The sequence below is a fragment of the Nilaparvata lugens genome, chromosome 3, assembly GCF_014356525.2.
Source record: "Nilaparvata lugens isolate BPH chromosome 3, ASM1435652v1, whole genome shotgun sequence".
Lineage (NCBI taxonomy): Eukaryota > Metazoa > Arthropoda > Insecta > Hemiptera > Delphacidae > Nilaparvata > Nilaparvata lugens.
The window spans coordinates 26,379,600-26,402,867 of record NC_052506.1 but is presented as its reverse complement, the minus strand read 5'-3'; the positions used below and the strand labels follow the sequence as shown (position 1 = coordinate 26,402,867).

The 23,268-nt window shown below is 33.9% G+C and overlaps 1 protein-coding gene across 1 annotated transcript in view; it reads left to right on the top strand.

The window, feature by feature from the left end:
* LOC111047547 (clavesin-2) overlaps nucleotides 1-23,268 on the top strand; it is a 42,961-nt gene continuing 19,693 nt past the window's right edge. The window contains exon 1 of the mRNA XM_039422751.1: nucleotides 1-151. Coding sequence (XP_039278685.1) covers nucleotides 94-151 — 58 coding nt within the window. The 5' untranslated portion in view covers nucleotides 1-93. The remainder of the gene's footprint in view (nucleotides 152-23,268) is intronic.

Below are 23,268 nucleotides of genomic sequence, written 5' to 3'. Positions count from 1 at the left end.
CGTGGAAATGAAGCCGCGTAGGTTTGAACGAGCGTTCGCCGTTCGGCGCTCAGTCTTCAGTCTTCAGTCGCGTGTTGATAACAACCGTTGAGGATGGCTGTGGAACACAAACTCCAACGCATTTCGGATATTGCCGACCTCAGGATATCTGGTAAACTAATCAATGCATATTTTTATTATCCTCTTATTAAATTATTTCCAAACTCTAGGCCTACCATCGATCAACTGAAAACTAGTTTTTTCAAATCCAAAAGTATAGGCTAAAATTGTTTTTACACAATCATAGACTTAGAAAAAAGGAGTTTGTAATGAAGAGAGAAAGTCCATCAAACTTTTTAATTCAAGTCTTTCCAATATTGATTGGACAAAATGATGTTGGATTCTCTCAAACTCATTCAATGTTGATTCAATTGTGTAAAAATGACTCCAGTCAGTTATTGCTGTACATTGAAGAAAAAAGTTAAGATATGTTTTTCTCTCGAAAATTGAGATTTTTCTTATAATAATGATCATTATTATTCAAATTAATCATATTATTCAATGATTGAGAATTTTCAAATGAAACGCGTTACTTTTGTTAACTCTATTATTGAGGTAAAATACAATATTTATTAAGCTAATAACATTCGAGGGATAACATACTGTTAGGATTCGAGAGAACAAATAAAATAAAGATAGGCCAAACATAATAGTAGGCCTAGATCAGTACTGAGTATTACTTTTTAGTTATAACTTGACGCTGTAATACATCAATGATCGATGAGATTCTTGTGAGTACTGTATCGACGGATACTATCATATCCATATAAAGTTTCGATTGACTATTCATGTGAACGACTGGAGTATTGGATGAACGCCCAACTGTATAAGCATCAGAAAACTAGCATTCCTTCAACAAATATTTCAATTTCATACAATATTACCGAAATTCATATTCCAGTGATTACCGATTGGTCCAACTAGTCCAACTGATCGTTTTTGTCAAAAATCATGAGAACATATTTGACTAATTTTGAGTTTTGTGGATGCTGTGTTTAAATACATTTCGATACTTTTAGTTGAATTTGTGATTCGATTGTTGACGTAAACTCATCTATTCAAATTGTTTGAAGTTTGCTGATTAATGGAAAACTATTCGGACAATTCTCCACAAAAGAAAAGTTTCCATTGTTCCATAAATCGTTGTGAAAATGTATTTATATTCTACTGATATTAATCTTAGCAGGATCTTAGATTGAAAGCTTGAAAAGTGACAATGTTTCTAAAAGATTCATGTGGAAATCAATCAGTCACCGGAAGAAGTTGGTCACAAAGGGAGTGACTCTTATCAGATGTATGTTATCAAACCTACTATAAATACAGCCAGTGAATGAGACGATAATTATTATTACTATCAAAGTATTATATGAGTACTCAACGAAGCAACTATACCATCGTTAAAACTCTCGAAAATACACCACTTGAGTTTCGATTAACACGTATTGGAGCTCAACTCATCATGGAGATAATAATGTTTTTATCACTTCATACAGTGTTATGTTGAAACTATTTTCACAGTGTACCCTCAATATAAACCAACCAGTTTGAACTATTCAGTGAAGAATAAAAGTTTGCTATGTAATCAAGTGGAATATTTTTTGCCTCATCGCTATGATCAATAGTAGGCTACTGTGACAGAATTGTGCTACCATTAACAATAAATCAATAATATTCTACCTCCATTAAAAGAGATCGCAGAAACAATGGATACAATCCAATTGAAACAATTGCATCTTGTGACTCAAGACGGCTGATCCTTGCAAAACTATTGCAGAATTTCCATCCTAATTGAATTGAATCAACGCAATCTCTCGTTGTTGATTAACTCAAGATGCAGAATCTCGTTGATGAATCACGGATTATTGAAGATGATCCAGGCTCAAACTCAAATCATGTGATGTTTTGTAGCTGACTAAACAATGCACCCAGTTCTTCGACTTCTATTCATTTACATTTTGTTTCATAGGACAAATTAGCAACAGATACATTGAAGCTTCTGCGAGGAATAGAGTTTAATTCACGAGTGTTGATAAAGCTCAACTGACATTCAAAACAATTCTTCTTTGATTTGGTAGTAGTTCTTTCAATGCATCATAGGAATATTTCCATCTCACTCAAATTACACGTAGTTCACATCTATTATGAATCATAATGTATTAGTACACATTCTGAATCTATACTTTCCAAATACTTTCCATACTTCCTATAAAGCTTAACTGAACATTGAAATATTATCATTTCTTCGATGTTTCGGTAGTAATTTCTTTCGAATTTACATATTTTTATCCCACTTCCATTATACATAGTTTACATCTACCATGAATACTATGGTGATACTATACTTTCTACGTATACTACCTACTATGGTAAAATAATCTAGTTGATGGAACCCTCTGACTATTGAAGCACTGGTTTTCAGGAAGGCTACTTGATAGGACTACAATAGAATGCAATACAGTATCGTCTAGCAATCACTAATGTTGTGTACGGTGATTATGGAAATAGTGTTCAGTTTTCTCTGCAAAAATCAGTGAATAGGATCTCAGCTGTACCATAATGAGTCAAAATAGGAGTACTCTGCGTCACAGGTGAAGAGTGATTTCAATTTCCTGTATAATTCGCAATCATTTTTGCCAAATTACTTCTTAGTCGCGGCAAGTACATCCTGTTTACTTGACCGATAATAATCATTCTCCATCCATATTTTCGACTCGCTCGTTGTCAATCCATAGCAATTTAATCTCCCCACAGTATAATAATTGCAGGGCTCCGGCAACTCGTTCAGAATTGAACTTGGAATAGGTAGGTAGAGCTCAGTATACCTCCTCTTATTATAAGTACAGTTTTGATTTACAGTAGTGACTCTCAATATGTTAGAAAATAAAAATCATATCAAGCTACCAATTGGTTGATAGAATTTATTCTAAACATGCTGGTTGCTTTAATATTAGCGAATAGATTTATTTTTGCAAGGACATTCGAGGTAACAAGTAAGTGCAAAAGATGGCATCCAAGGTAAAACTGGGGAGGTAATATAGATGAAACAATAATTTATTTTCTCATTTAGTGAGTGGCACTTCAATAGAATAAAACTAATGTTTTCAAAATATAAATTGCTGTATTTCTTATCTGAGTAGAATGTGCTGAGATCTATTTCAATCCCCTTGGAAGTTTTCGCCTGCCTCAAATCTGAAACCCGTTTGATTCATCTTACAGCTCACAGTTAGTTGTCTGAGAAGATAGATAATATAATTTATATATGGTTCTGTCTACATAGGCTATCTATATTATTATTCGCCAAGAATTGAAAAAAATATCACTTCTTACTGAAATATAACAGATACTGTACTTTTAGATTCACGGACAAAACCGTAGGAAGCATAATGGACTAATATTGTTGGGGAACTAAAAACAGCTGAGATAATATCATCTCAATTCAGCCACGAATAACGATAACTTCACATTACTGTTAGGCTTCTATTAATTTTTTTTAGCAACAAAAGGCTCTTTAACCATGAAGAATCAGTTCGAATATCAAATGTAAGAATATAGAATTTCTCGACACAGGTATGTTTGTAGACAAACAAAGTTTGTTTGGTGATTAGATGGAAACTATCATCAATTAATTCAATCATTTTAGAAAACAACGTCAGATGATGATTCTCTTGATCGCTTCGTTCTTGTAGGTTTCAACGCCATTTTAAAATGTGTTAAAAACACAATATATTATTGAGAGATAGTTTTCAACAAATCAACAATCAAATAACTATGCCCGTTTTCACCAATCGAGATCAAATATCTTGAGTCAGCTGATAGTATTAGAGGCCATTTACTTTGCATTGATAAAGCTATTGTCAAACTCCAGTATGGGTTATCATTATATCCAATTATTAGTAAAATTTTCGGATCCGTGATTTAAATATTGACCTTTCTTGATCAAGCTAATATAACTTTTGAATTAGCCTCTTTGTAGCCACAATTATTTATCATTTGTTAATAATTTTCAAATTTTGGTCACAATCATTACATGACATTGTAACACAATATATATTCATAAGTGAATCTAATATCATATCCTATTGTTCATTGTACAAGTTGAGTGAGATAGTACATAGTAGCTGAATGAGTCCATGTTGAAATTGAAACTAATTAGTCTCATCACAATATCACTATAGATAGCATGTATTCGATTGATTCATCATCACAATTTCCATTGTTCTCTTATCATTGAACTAGAAGCATGTGAATCAATAAATGGAGGCTTTATTGGCGCAGCTTGCTCTGATATTATTCAACGCGGCTTCATTTAGTGCAGGAAGTATAATCAATCTTTTAGAACTTTCCCAGGCCAACTGACCACCGCTGACGTAACAACAAACTAGGCTATCATTGCTACTCAATGCAGAACGAAAATGGTCCACTATGAAAAGTGCGCTCCACTTGAAGAGTTTCCATTTAAATTTTTTTTGAAGTTTGTAACGGTCACGAATTTCACATGCAACTCATGTTTCAGATGAAAAAATACATCAGGATGATGTACATTTGTAGGCTATGTGTAAAGTCTCTCATCTGTACCTCTCCAGAAATTAATGCAATATTAATTACATTTTTAATGTGGTTCAATTGTGCTTTCAATCACATTTCCAATTATGGTTGATTACATGGCAGTTGTATACTTTTTATGACACTAGATTTTCAAAGTTCCTGTTGCTGTAGTACTGCAGTTAGTTGCTGTTGGATTAGTGGATATTATTTAAGTTAATGATAGTATTGATTCAAAGTTGTGCCAGCCTTCTTTTTTGGAATTGCGAAGAATGAGAATCCATTGAATATGATCTACTGTGCGTAGTAGCAATAATATAATAATAAACTGTGTGAATGTGTATAGACGACTACAGCCTGAAGACCCTCATTACAACCAACTTTGGTGAGATTCACTTCAAACTTTCAGCATTGTTTGAATGGTAAGCATTGATGTTATGCATACGGGATGCTGACATTCAAAGTGAATCCCGATCGTTCACCTGCTCTTCACCGCTAACCACAGAGTTCCAACGTATTTTTTCGAACAAAGAAAATGAGAAGAAGGTTTATATTTTGTGCGACTGCACAGACTCTGCTAAAAGCTGCTGAAACTGAGAAAACCTGGTCTTTATTTTGTTGACAATCCGCACTCAATGGAGCTTGTTCAAAAATTTATACACAATTTGTTTAAATAAATTCATTGGCAACATGGTAACAGTTCATCGACTTTCACCTGTAAAGTAAAAAGTATTTTTCATATTATTATGGAAAATTTACTATTTCGAAGTATTACTCATACTTTGAAATAGGTAGGTAGGCCTAGTGTAAAAATTGGAAAATCAAAGTACCCTTTCAACATTTATTTTCTGTTTTTACTCTACTTGTTTTGAATTTTGACGTCATTCTCAAGTGTTGAAATGGATTTTTGTAGGGTAGTTTGATTTTCAATTTTTTTACATACAAGTAGCCCTTAGCAAGAAAGTGAACATTTGGAATTATTGTGCTTTCAAAGTTTGGCCTCATAGGAGATGTATGGTAGCTTTCCAAAGAAATAAAATATTCAGATTTTTCACAAGACGTTTGAATAAGTGGTTTAGACATCAAGTTACGAGACGTTTTATGGAAGGAGTCCTACTGATAATTGCTAATAAGCATAGTTCTAACAATTATTATTTTCTTTCTTTGTTCAAATTATTCAAGATTAAATAATGTTAGTAATATTATTATTAAGAAGACTCAAACTGCTAATCGGTATCGCACTCATATAGTATTTCACAAATTCGAACTCGAACAGCTTCTGAATGATTATTCAAATCATTGAACAAAATAGAGTTCGACCTAATGGCATCAGTCAATGAGAAGGCGTTGGTAGCCGTTGTATGACGTGTTAGATCAATCAGCTGACGAAGAAATTGACATTTACCAATATTCCAGTTTTGCATTGTGTAATCCGTGTTTCTCAAGAATTGAATTTGTCTCTCTGGTTGGAGTTTAATTGTAAAATAATTGGATTTCTACTGGAAATATTGTTCATGGGAAAATAGTGACTATTGTAATAATTCCATATCTACTCAAAGTACTTGATAAATAATCTTAGATCTTAAGGATATCCTGAAAGTAAGCATTGAGTTGAAATTATTGATCTATCACTTCAGGATTACTACAAATCATTGTGAACGCCCATGTCTTGATTGATTGGCAAAAATAGTGATAGCCTTATGAAAATTAATTTTCAATTGCGGAAATTGCGAATTCTACACAGGAAGAATTTTTATTCCTTTTTTCAAGGTTTTGAAAAATATCGAAAACAAGTATGATGTTTTTTGTATAGATATACTTTGAGGTTTTCAGAACTTTTGCCACCTTTCATAGCAACAAATTTCACTATTAATTTCAACTTGATTTCAAGATGTCCACAGTTTCATAACTCGAGTAACTTGAAACCAAAGTACCAAATTTCACAGTCACCTAAACATCGCAAAACCCATGTGACCTTGAAGCCTAATCCCACCCTACAGGCCCGATATTGGTTACATTGTTGCCATCTACAATTTTTTTAATTATCTGTGGTTACGGAATCGCAATTTGGGTGCCTTCTCCATTACAATCATAGCGAGGGTAAAAACCTTTTAACCGGCTGTATTATAGATTAACAACTACAGTTTATTAGTCGATTAATAGAGATCAGATTATGTAGTTGAGTCATAAACACAAAAAAATGATTAGAGATTATTTGAGTGACGTGATATAAAATCGTAGAACAATTTTGATCCTGTTCGTGGTTTAATATAGCAGTCATGGGTTGGGTATCATAACTGGAAAGAACTGGAAGAGATCGGGTGCTGTAGGTTGATAAAATAAACTCTGAATTAACATCAGTAGGGTTGTTTCAAATACAAAAATTTATCGATAGATCATACCAATCCATTGTGAATAAATGATAGCTATTTATCATGGATTTAATAATATTGGCTTATGATTAAGTGATTAAGTAGTGATTGAACTATTACTACCTACGTTTAGTGAGTTACGGGATCAAGATGACTTGCTGTATTCTCAATAGCGAATATTGTCATCAAAGGTCATTGACTGTATAGCCTTAATTGTATTCCTTTGTTGAAGTGGGGCAATACAAAATTGAACCAGACAAGAGTTTGTGGTAGGTCAAATTCAATCAATAAAAATAGGAGCGGAGAGATGAGGCTTGCTGGTCGAATATATCTCAAAAATAATTCAAAGATCTTAGAAAGCATTCTTTGGAAAGTTAACTATTCGATTTTTTAATGGTCCACAAATCATATAATATCAATAACTTATAACCAACTAATAACATCATATTTAATAACTGGAATACAACACAAACAACATGATAACACGGATGCGCTGAACAGTTCTCTCCCGAGAGTATTGATATGCATTTAAACAGAAAGGTAGGCCTACTACGAACAAGAGGAAAATCATACTTTCAAGTATCTGAACTATGACGGATGAATCTTTTTGACATTTTGAAAACGTTTATCAATTTCTGATTTATGGAAATAAGTAAAAAATTGAAATTTGTGTTAAATACATTGATAATGACATTACCGTAATGTATGCAGAGGTTTATCACTGATAAGCGAATCAGACTGCCTCTCGTAAGTTATCAAATGTATCCATATGAAATCCATCTTGATTTGACATGGAGCTAGAAATATCAGATATCAATCAAGAGTTACAGCTCAACTCTATTCTGGAAGACAAAAGTTGTCAGAGAAATGTGGCCTGATTTAACTGCTTGTAGAAACCAATCATCGTCATCTCGATTAGCAATTGACCGCAAATTTTATTTCCTAGTTATCAACTACCAATAAAACAGGCATGTCCTTGCTCTTGTAACTTCCAAATTGCGAGACGTTTGCAATGGCTAGTGTGATAGATCACAAATAAACACTTAATAGGTCAACAAGCATGTCTTGTCACATGTAATAGATTTTCGTAAATGACTGATCACGTTTCCTCCAACATTCCATCCTTGGAATCCATTAATAATTTCATCAAAGCTGTGAGAAGAATATATTAATTTATATTTGAAAACCTGAACCAAATTGAAGAAACTCATTATTAGCCTTTCACTTGAACTACACCAGTTTGTATGTTTCTTTGACCATCTGACTATGAATTCAATAGAGGATATAATTATAGAAAATGAGCAAGTTGGTAGTATATCACAGATAATACATAAAATTGAATTGGATATTATTCTAAGAAAATCCAAGAAAACAATTTCGTAATACTACTCAATACAGTATATCAATATAAGGATATCAATAAATATCCTTCAATGGTCTCTGTTGATTTCTCATCTAATATAAATGTATGAAAAATTATTTATTGATATTTTGGGATCTGGTCGTTTCCTCCTATTTGATCTGAGGCTAGAAATATCGTATCATTTTATTTGAGTAATGAGACAAATCTGCCATTCCTATTTACCAAAGTCTGAAATATCAGCAAATAACTTACCTTCTGTTTTACGACTTGAAATTGGAAAAATATCATAATCTATTTGCGAAGGAAATCAATTTTACAAATCAGAGGAGGTTTTGGAACATTTGAAACGTACAACCAGCTTCCTGTATGAATATCCAATGCTGGCAGGCCTCTGAGAATCTCCCAAAAAGAATTGTTCTTTGAAAAACAAAGAGTGTGTAGGCCTAACTTCTGAATTGAGTCTCTGAGAGTGTTTTAAAATGCCAGAATTTGTTGTAAGTGCCCTTACTTTATTATTCTATACCGACTATTACTCAGACTCGAGATAATAGTAGCCTGTCCTCCAGATGTGTAAACTTTGTTCAAGGATACAATTTGAAGGAACTCATTACTCGCCTTTCACTTGCATTAGACCAGTTTGTATGTTTCTGACATGTTTTTTCAAGTTTCCATGGTGGCACCATTAGCTCGATTTTTTCCTCTTATGTACGGTTGAGGATTAAAAAATATTGTTCATTCGATAGAAGAGGAAATGTTGGTTAAAATGAAATTATTATTGAGGTTGAGGAAATTCGACTTGGTAAAAGTGTACAGAGCAACACAAAGAAGGCTCATAAGCTAGGTTTCATGAGATTGAGCTATCTCAAATTGATAGAGATTTCAAAGCGTAACGATAATTACTTTGTCAATTATTCCCCGATTTCTTGATGATAGAATTTAGTTCTCAATTTCTTAGAGTACATAATCACTCATACGAACTGGTGACCCAGAAAAATATTGTGGTTGCTAGAAATGTATTCTCAAACAGTTTTTGGAATTGAAAATGTCCAACTACTTCCCCTATTTTGAATAGGCTACTTGTTAATTATCAGTGTCTGAGAATAACGGAATCACAAGCCTCCAACAACGATCTTGATAGATAATAGTAATTAATTTCTATAATATGGTAATAAAACTTAGTTTGGTAATAATGCTGTGATAAACAGAGCGTGAATGAATAAAGTAGTTCACAATACTGACTACTGAGTCTTCCTGATGGAAAATCTGCAGCCTGTGACAGAATTTTGAAATATTAAAGTGAAGCCGCTATATAAAAGTGAAAACATCGCTAATTTTCTTCCTGATCTTCATCTAAGTTCAGTTTTATTGCAATCTAATGTACACTCAAATCGATGTTTCTATTCGATTTATAATCAGACTTCAGAATACAATCGTGGCTGGTAAAAAATGAGCTTTAGGTTCTGTTAAAACTATGATCATAAAATTGGTGTTTTGAAGACAATTGTTTGTGAAAAATGAAATATTAAGGCTTCAAATATTCAAAATTCGTGTCGGAGAGATACGCTTCAAAAAGAACCAATGAAAATGAACGGAAAAAAGAAATGAGCAGATAAGTGCTTGATTATTGCAAGTCACTCCCTCATAAATAGCATATCAATCACGAATAATGGATGAATCTTCCATATTGACGCCTCGTGCCTATGTCCACAATCGATAATAATTGATATATCGACAATCGATTAAAGTCCTTCAACAACAAAAGGCAATTATGAACATCGGTTAATATCAGTAAAAAAAACTTTGTTAAAACTCTAGGCTGCTGCCTTTATATAATATTTGAAATATTTTGAGGTGTTTCAAAACGTATAACTTTTATCATGAGTTTATCTTCATCCACATTGACTTTATTCGTATTTTCATTCTTCTTGAGAATAGGGCGACTTGAAGAGAGTTGAATTAAGAAAGAGAGCTGATACCTAAGCTGAAAAATGATGAATAATTATTAGTTATTGTTGAAATGCCCAACATATTGAGTGTCATTAAGTGCAAATGTAACGTAACTCATTAATCACCCAGCCTCCTGAGGAAAACAATACAAGTCGTTCAATCGACCAAAAAATTAAATGACTTTTCCTTGAACTTCAACAATCGAGGGCTGTGTTTTTGAGAACCTTTGAGCGCTATTGAGAATCTTCTCAGCCAAGCACGTTTTGGTTGTCAAGCAACAACAATAGGATTCAATCAGAACGTTTAGTATTCTATAGTATCGTTTTTGATTAGTTCCCAAAACGAGCTTGCCTAAAATCTATCTGAAGATTCGTTCATAAATACGACCCAAATGCTGAATCAGATACTTGATACATCTGAATACATCATTACATTCTGGTATCTGCACTTCAATGACTGATGAATATTTCATCTTCTTCATCTTCTACTAGAGATTTTTAAATGGTAAGTTATGAGTCCAATCTAAATATTTCTGAGAACAAGTGCAATATTAGGATGTTGGTATCTAAGATAAAGATATCATGACGACTACTGGATTGAACTGAAGGAAGCATCGTCTGTCAACCGAGCTATGCCACTGGAGAGAACTGCTGCAATAATTTTGATTCTAACAGCCGTTTAGATTGTCCACGATTGGTTTTTTCGACTCGAGTCACAGTCTGATTCCCCTTTTGATAGTTGTTCTGCTTTGATAGAGAATCATTGGAAGAAATATTCATTAAGCATCTCCTTCAGAGGTTCTCCAGTGAGAGACTTCAACTCAAGAAGCAAACTCAGCTCTTGGAAGATATCTCTCACCTAAGTTCACTGTCACTTTACTGACAAATACAGGCTGTGTCTCTACTCCGAGTCAATTACGATTACAAATTCTTCCAAAAATTATTCTTTGTAGCTTACTTTTAATTCAGCCTGTTGCAGTAACTTACGCATCCAAGTACCAAGTTCATATTGTATTCTGATAGAATACTATTGCAATAAGCTACCTATATTCTATATATTATGTTATAAGCTACCCCAAACAAAAATCATTGACTAATATAATAATAATCATTATTGTTATTTTATTGTGAGAATCGATGCTGTTGAATTGCCAATTGTACAGATAGAAGCTGATCAATTTTTCAATTGATCAAGTTGAATTCTTCAGAAGGATTCATGACTTCAAGTACAGTATGACGGCAAGTCACTTCAGGATTCATTAGTACTGTACCTTCATTTTGATGGTAGCGAAGTTTGGAACAAAATACAGCTACTGCTTCTGTAACTTACTTGCTGCTAATGTTCTATTTTGACTGATATGTGAATAAATTAAAAATAAAACGATCAGACAGTTTCACATACAGGCTAATCATCTGATTATGGTGAGTCTTATCAGAGAAGACAATGGAGTGATGTAATATTCTAACAAGTCAGATTGAAAGGAAACAATTTGAAACATGCTGGGCGCTTTTTACATTTTTTTCTTAAATCCAATTGGGATAGTTCTTTCACGTGAAAATCCAAGAACGTCGGCCAATGACCGAATAACGTTTCATGCATTGAAGAAGTGAGTACGGTAACTAATTACAGTCGTATCTGGTTTGAAAGTAGCTGCTAACAACAGAACTTTTTATCAGAATCGTTGCGTAATTCAAATCTCCACAAAAGACTTGTCAATACACCCACCACACTAAAACTCACTTCATACTGTCAGTATATTCCTTATAGACAACATCAGTACTGTCCATTCAACCAATGCAAATAGTTTGAAATGAATCACTCAACCTGAAGGTTTCGAGTTTCTCCCACGACTGCGCGTCTCAATTCTTCACAACTGTGTTATTTTTTTCGTTGACTTTTTCGAGACCTTGAGTGTGTCAATGCAGGAAAAAACCTTGCCAAATTCATTTCTAGCACGGTTAAACTCAGGATTAGGATTATGTCAGTTTATCTTCTAATTATCAGGTGAATCACGAATTTTGCCAATCAAGGACTATCCCAGGACGAATAGCTTACATCTACAATGAATAATATTCTGTGTAAAGTTTTGTGTCACAGTAATGTGGATCTTCAATAGTATGGTAATTATTCTAGTTTTTCAAAACGCAATTCTCATGTAAGTTGGGAATTGACATTATCATACAAGCTATATTAACACGAAAATAGTTCTTCAACGAACTAGAAATTCCTGTTAAGATGTTTGGGAGTATCATCAACAACCCAAGAGCTCTTTATAGTAACATAATGACTATAATTTTGAAAATTGAAACCTAGTATTCAATATGGAAAACTGGAGAGTCAAGGGAGACAAGCAATTGTATCTAATACCAGAGCATCCAATGATCGGTCCGAGATCTTAGCCAATCAATCCAAAACGCTTCACCATCCAGCCAATAGGAGGCCTGGTTTCTGAGACACAGGCTAATGGGGGTATGGTTTTGGGAATAACGAAATACTCGGAACAACTCTTTACAACGGATGAAGTTTCGGTAGAGCTACGAGTATAGACAAACGTTTTTCTATTGTTAACGTTTTTAATAAAATTAGATTAAATAAACTTAAAACTCTAATGTGCTCTACTCGAACATGAGCAGATCAAAATAAGATTCTGTAGTAAAATTATAAACTTACCACAAGTTCTATCCATTTTCAAATGAATATAATATTTATTCATTTCATTCAACAACAATGAACTTTATCATAAAATGATTGGGAACGAAAAACAGTCTTATAGCCCTTAAACTATTCCATTCCCGAATTTTGATTGCATACTAGTCCTAAAGAGGTTATGAAACTCCCTTCAGCAGTTTCAAACACATACATTTTGATCCCAAATTAGTATACGGTACTCATACTATAAGTAGGCCTGAACGACTATCATGGACAGTTTAGATTTCAATTCAGTATTTACCTTGATCAAAATGTATCTTCCTACTGGAAACCGCAAAACTCTTTTCAGTAAACAACATCTCACCAAGCTGATTTAAACGCACTCGTATTTCCCGTAGCTTCCTGTACAAAATATAAAATTTGATGTATCTTCCCACAACTGAACTTGGCATATCTCCCATTCTAGAGTCATTGTGCTATACTGTGCAGATAACATTTGAAACCTTATTACTCTTGTAGATGTGTTTCTCGGAAGGTCAAAACACTAAGTAAGTATCATAAATGGGAGAATGAGTGGGAAGAGCGTAAAAGGTTTCCTAGTTTTGAAGTTTGCCGCAACCTTCAAAAGTTTTCAGAGATGCTGAAGAATTTAATCTCCAACTTATTAACACTGTATAATAATTCTTCAACATCCGAATGAGCAGTGGGAGAAATAGTGAGGGTTATCTTGAAAAATGAAATTATGCTGTATTTGGATTGTTATCAAGCACTGTACTGGAGATCCATATTAACATTGAGCTCAGTAATCGATGTCAAAAGTTACAAGCGCATTAATCAATTTGTCAACTAAACACATAGATTTGAACCTAGTTTTTTTATAGTTTGTGAGATGCTATAAGTGTTGAATATGCTGTGATGCTTGAATGTAATATATTGTACTGTTTCTATTCTAATTCATTACCACCTGGCAAAAATTGTTATCAAATTATAACAATTTCGTCAGTTCGAATTCAATAATATTCATCATGAGTCTCGTATCATTGTTCATTATAGGAATCAATATTAAAGCTTAACTATAGATTTTGGTTGCGTGATTTAAGGAATTGAATATGAAACTTATATTTATAATAATATATATCTTTTAATTCGTGAATTGTAAATGATTGTGGTATTAAAGTGAACAATTTAAAATTCTTGGGAATAGAATATGAAGGAAATGCACATTCCATGTCAGATCGGAAAATAAAGAGAAGTACAGTATGCTAATATATAAGAACACATCTCCCACTTTTTGGATAATACAAGGAGAGGTTAGTAGAAAACAGAAAATACTGATTCAAATACAATCTAACAAATTCTGAGTGAAATAAAAAGATTTTCTTTCCGGTAACAATACTGATTTGACCGATAATGATTGATGACTGATGAATCTATCAAATAAAGATCATTACGTCATAAATGAGAAAATCATTTAAACAATCATGATAGTGAGATAGTCATAACATGAGCAGCTGTAATGAATGATGGGTTTATGATATAATAACAAAATCGACATCACGTCAAGCATTGACAAATGATCGAAGGTAATGTGGGTTGTATGCTAATATAGTGTCAGAATGGAATGATGAATAACATCATATATTCATCTAAGTATGATGAATAATAAATATTATTTATAATGATCAATCAGCTTGAAATGATATAGAATTCGATAGATATGAAGTTAAGAGTACGCCATTATGTGTGTGTTCTCAAAGAGCATGTTACCAATCAAGATGAAGAGATGAAGTTAATAAAAGCATGTTGTAAGAAGAAGAGTCCTCCTAAGTCCATTAATTCGGTTGACAGCTCACTGGTCTGTAATGCAGCACACGAACTCAGCTGTCATTCTTCTGTGGTGCTGCTCGGATGAAACATTGAACCCAGAAGCAAAGGCTACTCTCAGTGACCCTGAAATCTTTGACATGATTTCATTTTTTGTTCCCACATAAATAAAATAAGAAACACCTGTACTGATTAAGAAGTATCCGATCCAAGTTTTGATATGATTGGGAGAATTCATAAGTTGATATGATTACACAATGCTTATTATCATGAGAGATAATATCGATACAACGATTACCGCTCTTTGCTCTTCCCAAAGTATAATACCAGAGTCTCCAAGTTCAGTTCCATAAGAGGAATACTATCCATTCACCTTCACACTCTGTCTTAGATTATATTTATTGGAAGTTCCTTCTTCTTCTAAATGGTATTCTAATTTCAGATAGGTTCTTTATTAGTCCTTCCTACTGTTCCATTCAATCAGAATTCATATTGAGCGAATCAATTTGTCACACTCAGCTTGACCTTTGCAAAGAATTGTATTGGATGCACGATGCACGAATCAACATTTCACATTCGATTTCAATCACACTACTTTCCTGAAGGTCAACAGTGATTAGTGAATTCTTGAATTAAGCTCGAATCATTATGGTACCTTTACGTAGTTTTACTATGAAGTTTTATTAATTCAAGCTGCGATTTTAGAATCAGTACAATAGTTCATGAGAGAGTTCTCCAGCTCAGGAGGATCATAGTTTAATCACGTTTAAAATAAGGTATTTCTCGGTAGTTAAGACTCAGAAAAAATGTTGTGGAGTGACAAGTACAACCCAGTAGTTGGTGCCACCTACCTGCAGAATTGAGAACTAAACCTGTAGTAGACGTTCCAATCCACCAATCAGAAGAGAGTATGGGCATCTGGGAGGTTTGGCTTAGTGCCATTGGTCCGTTATTCTCACGCCATGATTTGGTAATTCTCTATCATTCCTGCTCTCTTCTACACAGACACTCTCTTGCTCTCTCTCTCACTCTCTCTCTCTCTCTCTCTCTCTCTCTCTCTCTCTTCAGAGTGTGTTGATGGGAAGGATATTCTTGAGTATGATTTCCCAAGAATTGACTCATTACCCATACAGAGTAACCTATAAAATTCTATTGATTAACACATGATTACAAGTTGCGGATTAGATTTTTAAAATCAATACAATAGGCAATAGCGATTTATTTATTCATATACAAATACAATTAAAGTAAAAACAACAGGCGTTCGCCTGTTACTATACCATAAGCTCGGGGGGCTTACTAGTCAATTATTACAGTATAAAAAATTCTATAATTCTCACAGGTGAACAATATCGTCTTGTGATAATCTCAAAATTTCAAATGGAGAATCAACAGTGATGATAGAGCTTTGATCTGGATTTCCCTTGATTTCTGAGGACCTTGAAGATCATTAATTATTGTTTATAAAACTTCAACTCACCGCGCCTCCAGAGTATTAAACGAGCTGATAATAGGCTACAATATCTCTACTTTCAAGAACAATGAATTCTTTGTTGGTAGATCACATTTATCTTCTCATGCATTCTGTCGAATATAGATCATGCAAACAAATTGTTGCATGGACATCCTATTATGAAAAACTAATCAATGCTTTTCCTTTTTTTTATCAAAGCGCTCTTCAATTGAGGTGATACTTAAGTTGATGAAAAAATGAATGTCTTTGTCTGAGGCATATTGTGTACCGCCCACAATTTACGATACAACTGAACAGAAGTTGCGTTAATGATTATTTTAGAACAGCTCTAAGGAGATAAAAAATGATTTATCTAGGCCAGACTTCCATATTTATGAACTGTATCGGATGATAACTGTTACACTACTGTTAATATTGTTTGAACGGCGTTTTGGGATCATGAAATATTCTGTACTGGATTCACTTGAGTTTTTTTATGTTGAAATAAACATTAAACTTATCCAATAAACTCAATCTCAATTACCGGTTCTTAATACATCAATAACAATCATGTACTAAAAAGATCATTTTCACTGTCCTGTCAGACCAATTCCTGGCTCATTTGATTCAATGGAGCTCTATCTTGTACATTACGGGCCGGCTTCCGAGCTAGGGATTCAGCTAATTTCTAGATTAATATAAACAGCTGGAGTCAGAAAATTGGCTTTCTGATACGAGGCGTAGTCATAGTTTTCATCAATGTACCTAGAATACCTGTGTTCTACTAGGTAGAACTAGGTAGGCTGTTGGTAGGCTAGGTAGTATGTACCTTGGTTTTTATGATAATCTTTATTTTCTCATTTCTATAATTGGAAACGTTTTTCCTTGACAAAATGAAACGATCCTAAATAATTCAAAATAGCTGAAACTTTAAACTATTTTCTCTTTATTTTATTTTGTGTTCAATTTTATAGTTTTTCGAAATTTAATTCAAACGTGAACTACGACTACGCCCCGTTTTGGAAAGCAAATGTTCTGACTTCAGCTGTTTAAAGTCTAGAACTTAGCTGAATCCTGAGCTCGGAAACCGGCCCTACATCTGTAGGAGTCTTACTAGTTGAGATGAGACTCAATTTCCATTTGACTCTCCCTTTGAAGTAGTCTACAATATAAGATTATGTCTCAGGTTCTTTCTCCTGAGCCTCCTAACCATTGAAACTCAATGGTGACTTCCTGTTCACACATTTGTGCCACAACATGTTGATCACTTTATTACAACATCCTTGATATTAGAGCACTTGAAGGAGTTGATGTGGAAGAGCTTAGATTGTTTTAAAGTTTGTTGAATGACCTTTCATAGAATGGATTCCAGCTACAGCCTTTCTTTGATGTCAGTTTTCGACATTTCACTGATAATGCTGAATGCATGATCACTACTATACATTTCGTACTAATTCATCCTGGCTCTGGTTGAGTCTAAATATATTTTTACTTTGTTGAGAGAGCATAATCATTTTCTTCTAGAAGTGAGTATAATGATTCCAAAAAACACGATCTATGAATCTTCTAAACCTAAATAATGAATAAAGTTCGAGTTTAAATTCTTAGTATATTCAAGTATGAATATTTTCCTTGAATAATCTCTAGCAGCACAAGAGAACGCTGTAGCATAGTCTCATTCACTATTTTGGAGCTCATTCATTGACTGCTGGAAGATTCACCAATGATGTTTCCAAATTTTGTAATTCCAGAAAAGTTTTCCGCCGTTGCTGATGAAATTTGTCGGCGTTCTTCCGCAAATCGACTGACCGAACGTACACAGTGTATATGGTCACCGGGCAGGTCATGAGAGGTCAATAGAGAAGAACCGGTATTCAGCACACAGCGTGCAGCATTAAAAAACGAATACGTTACACAATCGCCTATACTGTATAGTAGCTGCTGGGACCGGGAAAGTTGATTTGGTCTTCACGATTATATAAAATCCCTGATATATCGAATGCTCCTGTCCGGTGGTGGAGGAGGAGGGGAAATGCGAGAGGCTCCATTGGAATTTGCTCTGAAATCTGCATAATAAATAAACATAGATCTAGGAAGAGCAGGCTAGAGCGTAGATCTGTGATAATACTTTCTACAGTAGTAATCGCTTTTCTATTGTTTACTACTGTAAAAAGCTGTGATTTACATTTTTTGTAAGCGATTTGCATATTTGAAACCAAATAAAGCCACCTTTGTCTTGCCTGTGTTGAGAGATGAGTGCTTTCTGATTCGAACCTTGACCTACACAAATGAACAAATGAATGCTGTTTCAATTTAAAGGATTGAATTATTAAGGATTGTGTGTTGTGTTTTGGATAGTGATTTCGTGTTTTGCTCTTAGGATAGTCATAGAATCTTCTATATTGGCTGAGATTACGTAGGTGGAGGGGATATTAAAAAACTCCGGAATCGCCCGTGGAAGAATTGTTGCACAAAAATTTAGGGAAAAATCGAGAATTAAACACGGTATAGAATAGGACTTGGTAATAGAAATGCTAAATGAAACAAACATTTTGGAAGTAGATTAGGCTCTACTTGAAATGAGTTACTACCTCTGAGATTCGTGATTGGCCAAAATTCTTGTTTTAAGCTTCTGAGTGGCTGTCATTATCATTACTATTATAGACATCATTACATACATTACATTACTATTTTATCATTATAGAGTATTATCATTATCTTGCTGAAGCATCATACATCGAATGAAGAATATGATGTTACACAAAAAGTCTATGTTCAATGGCGTACACTTCGTTGTATCAGTTGAGAATACGTTTAAATTGCTTGAAGAGCAGTAAACTTTATAAATTGATCCCCGATGATAATAACTAAGTTGAATTGAAGTTAATTATAATCACTCATTTATATTCCACGATGATATGATATTGACTTATTGGCACCCTGCTCTCTCTCGCCAATCTCGCCACAGCAGATAATTTTTGAGTTATATAAATTTAATGAATTCTATTATTTTATTGTTATAGAGATAGCCAACCTAAACAATTCTTATTCTTATTTCTAATTTGATTCGTAAAACGCGAAGATATGAAATGACCAATGATGGGATGTGGTGAATTATGTCCTATCCAGCTCAAAACAACATTAACCACAAAGGCGTGAATAATGTCATTAACAGCTCACAAAAACATTTACAACAAACGTGTGGAAATAGAAAAGCATGGAGAAGGTGTAAATTGAAAGTACCTAATTTGTAAAGACCCGAAATTCAACATGCTTTAATCGAAACACATCAAACCCCATTACATAAGTCGACATCGTTACTTTCAAAACTTGAGTGGATGAAAAGTTACCTCTATAAAAGAAGCTAGTTCGTTGGCAAGCATCATCATCAAAGGGTGAGAATCAAATGGAAGAGGATAGTGTTCCTGCACTAAGTTATTTTATAGGCTCACTCTCACTGCATTTATAAATATACACCTACAACAGATGAAAGACTATTATAGAGAGGTAGATGTCAGAAAATCATAGCTCGGTTATTTAGAATAACTCTCAAATAGAATAGGAATGTGATTATGTTCAAAACTAGTTTTACTTTATCAATTCAAGTTAGCTTCAGTTGACCATCTGACGCTTCTTCTCCTAATGTGATTGCTTATAATATGCGTAATTTTCTTCATTATTCCACAAAAGCATTGAATCACATCTAATTTATCAATTTCAACACTATGTTCATTGAAAAGTTAGTGTGTTTCTCAATCACATTAACCTATAGCAATGGAAGCTTTTCACGTTATATTGTACGCTTCTGGAATTATACTTGCTTTCAAATATTGATTAGCTACATTTTATTTAGAAGAGAATACAGTAGATGGTTTTTTATTTGATGACGTGGCGAAGTTTGAGCTATAATTCCTACTCTAACACTTAACCACGGAAGATTATGATGAATATATTCATGGGAGTCTATAACCTGAATGATCTATAATAGAGTTGAATCATTTTATGATTCGTGTAATCATGAAGTTGAATGACTGCAAAATGTGAATGGAGTTAAAATTACTATTGATCCTATTTTATTATCTGATACTAAATTATTGGCAAACTGATTTAGAAAGGTCAACTAAATATAGTATAGGACTACTTCAAATTAAAATATGTTGGAGAATCTCTAAATGAAGTATTGCTTTCTGCTCCTACTCTACCATACTATGGAGGCCAGATATTGAAATGGTCGGTTTGAGATTCAGTCAGGATATCCGGACTTAATTCTCGTTTATAATCAAGAATGGATAACAATAGGTGAAAGATGCTGAACCTACCTCCATTATTATCAACTGTGTAACTTTTTGCTGTTGCACGATTATGCAGCCGAAACCTGGGAGAGATTTACAGTGATGAGCTTCCTCATTGTACAATATTGCAAATTGCATGTTATTTATATTTCAATAACGCCATCAACCCTTAATTTCTTGTGTATTCTATGACAGACACTGAATTAAAATACACAAATTCTTCAATTTTACAAATAAAATCAGTGATTTTCATTTTTTCAATAAAAAATTGTTTGTTTTTTTCACTTGTGGGATTGGTACTGATTCAGTGCAGTTTGAAAGATAACTGTGTTTGAACTGGATTACTCAGTATTATCATGACCTTTGACCATCAATACACAGTTTAGAGCCCAATAAAAAGTCGGTTATCTATTAAAAGTAACACATGCTTGTTGTTCTTTTGAACAGCTCACATCGAGATAAAAAATTATTCTATTCGAATGTTTGTCTAGGTATTATTGACTTGATGAAAGGCAGCATGAATGTTAAAAAAAGCATTGATGGAAATTATATTTTTGGACTTTGGTTTGTGGTATCCGATCCGACTTGTTCTGGAATCTTTTTTCTGTGATATACAGAAAAGACAGTTGTGAGAGGCTGAGAGGAGAAATTCTATCTCCCGGTCCGGTAGGTTTTAGATCCTCTATTCCTGGAAAACGATCATTGATTGAGGACAGGATTTGGTTCGATTAGGACTTTCTCGTGAAAATAAGGACATACATCTTTCAGGTGAACAAACTACATGAAATGGACTTAGATGGATGGAATCTTCATTTTGATCCAAACCAAGACCCTAGTCGCATCTAGTAGCACAAATTAGATGCATGCCGTACTATATAAATCCTTTCAGTGGTTTTTCTAATAGAAAGGACCTTAGCTTGAGTAGAAATTCGAAGAATTCTATTCATCATTCTACTATTAGTGTGTGACACTTGTACCCATAAATATGTCAAGCTCTGAATGAGTAGAGATTTTTAGCTTCAACAAACAATAATAATTTGTTGAGGAGAGGAAAAGTGTTCCAAACGGAATCGCTTGTATACTGCCTGAGTAGTCTGGTCAAGCAACTTTTCTACTGTATCCATGCTAACATGTTTTTAAGCTACTAAAAATAATATTATAATCATGAATGAAAATAATACAGGCATTTTTTGGATACGATATGGGTGTTTGTTGTAGTTACGGTAAACGATTTTTCATGGGAAGTTTACAATTTATCAGCCGATTGGGCCTACTATTTCAACATAGTTACCACCCAATCACATTGTATTGGATAGGCGCCGTGCAGTTGCATTTTGCGGAAAATCACAAAATCTTTGAAGCGGCCGCTGTGTACGATTGTGCAACACACGAAATATACTGTTTCACTGTGCACTACTGTTCTACTGTTGTACACTACTGTTAGATAGTAAGCCTGCATAGCTAGGCTAGGCGGTGTGGTTTGCAAGTCAGTGAAATGGAGAAATAGTCGGTAGGTAGAAGAAATGTGAACGCCCAAAAAGTCGGACTGACTTGGCTGCATTGTATAACAGTCATCGTTACTGTCACACTACCTTGCTCCTTGTAGCTGTGATCGAGTCACCTGTCAGTTTCTTCTAGTGATGTAGAAGAGAGAAAAGAACAAGAACATGAACAAGAAAAAGAACATGAAAAACAAGAAGAAGAAGCTAGACTAACAATAATGCCAGAAAAAAATAAATTGAATTAGGAGACCGAGATGAAGAAGATGAAAGAGAGAGGTGGAAGGAAATGCAGGAGGAGAAGAGGTGCTGGTAGTAGGAGGAATAGGTGGTGAGGAAGGGGGAGAAATAGGAGAAAGAGAAAGAAGAAAATAGAAAAGAGAAAGAGTAAGTGATGAGAACGGGGCGATGATGAGAAGCAGAAGAGAGAAAAGAAAGAGGATTGATAAAGGAGTAGAAAATAGAGAAAAAAGTGAAGAAAGGTGAAAAATAGGTGAGAGAGGTTTCTAGTATGATAAGAAGAAAAATAATGGAAAGTGGGAGTAGAAGAAGGAAGAGGAAGAGAGTCAGAAATAAAATGAGATGGAAGAGAAGAACTATGATCCACAACATTGATTTTCATCTATTCTATTATTTCAAACTCTTCTGTCCTTGTCTGAATCAGGGGAGTCGAGGATCTCAAAGTGTCAAATTTTATCGTCTGATAAAAAATAAACACGAATAGAATAGAATATTAACATATCAATTCGAATGAGCCCTGCCCCAAAACATTCTATCCAGGACCACCTATTTTAGAAGTGATGTAAGAAGGAAATGAAGAAGTAAGGAAGGAAGTTTAGAGGTGACGGAGAAGGAAATCTGGAGAAAGATGGGAGGAAAAGAATAGAATAGAATTAGAATAGAATAGAATGACTGCCTTTATTTTATACCTGGGAGGGCGAAGTTAGGGCGTAGTCGGCCCTCTCTTACACTTAACCCTCCAATACAATACTAAATTATAATTTAACAAGCAATACTCAGTAAAATAAAATAAAACAAAACTATATTTTAAATGAAAAAAGTAAAAAAAGATTACAATAATAATAAGTGGAATAGTTGAATAAACTTAGAAGTAGAGCATTCTTAAAATGTAAAATAACAAAGATCTGTTGGGAAATAAATACAAAATTCATGACGGAATATATGGATAGGATCGACGGATATGGATAGGATGGACGGATAGGATCGAAGAAACAAAAAAGAGCAATATGGCTACAAACCTTACAAGCAAGATGAGAAAATAAGGAAA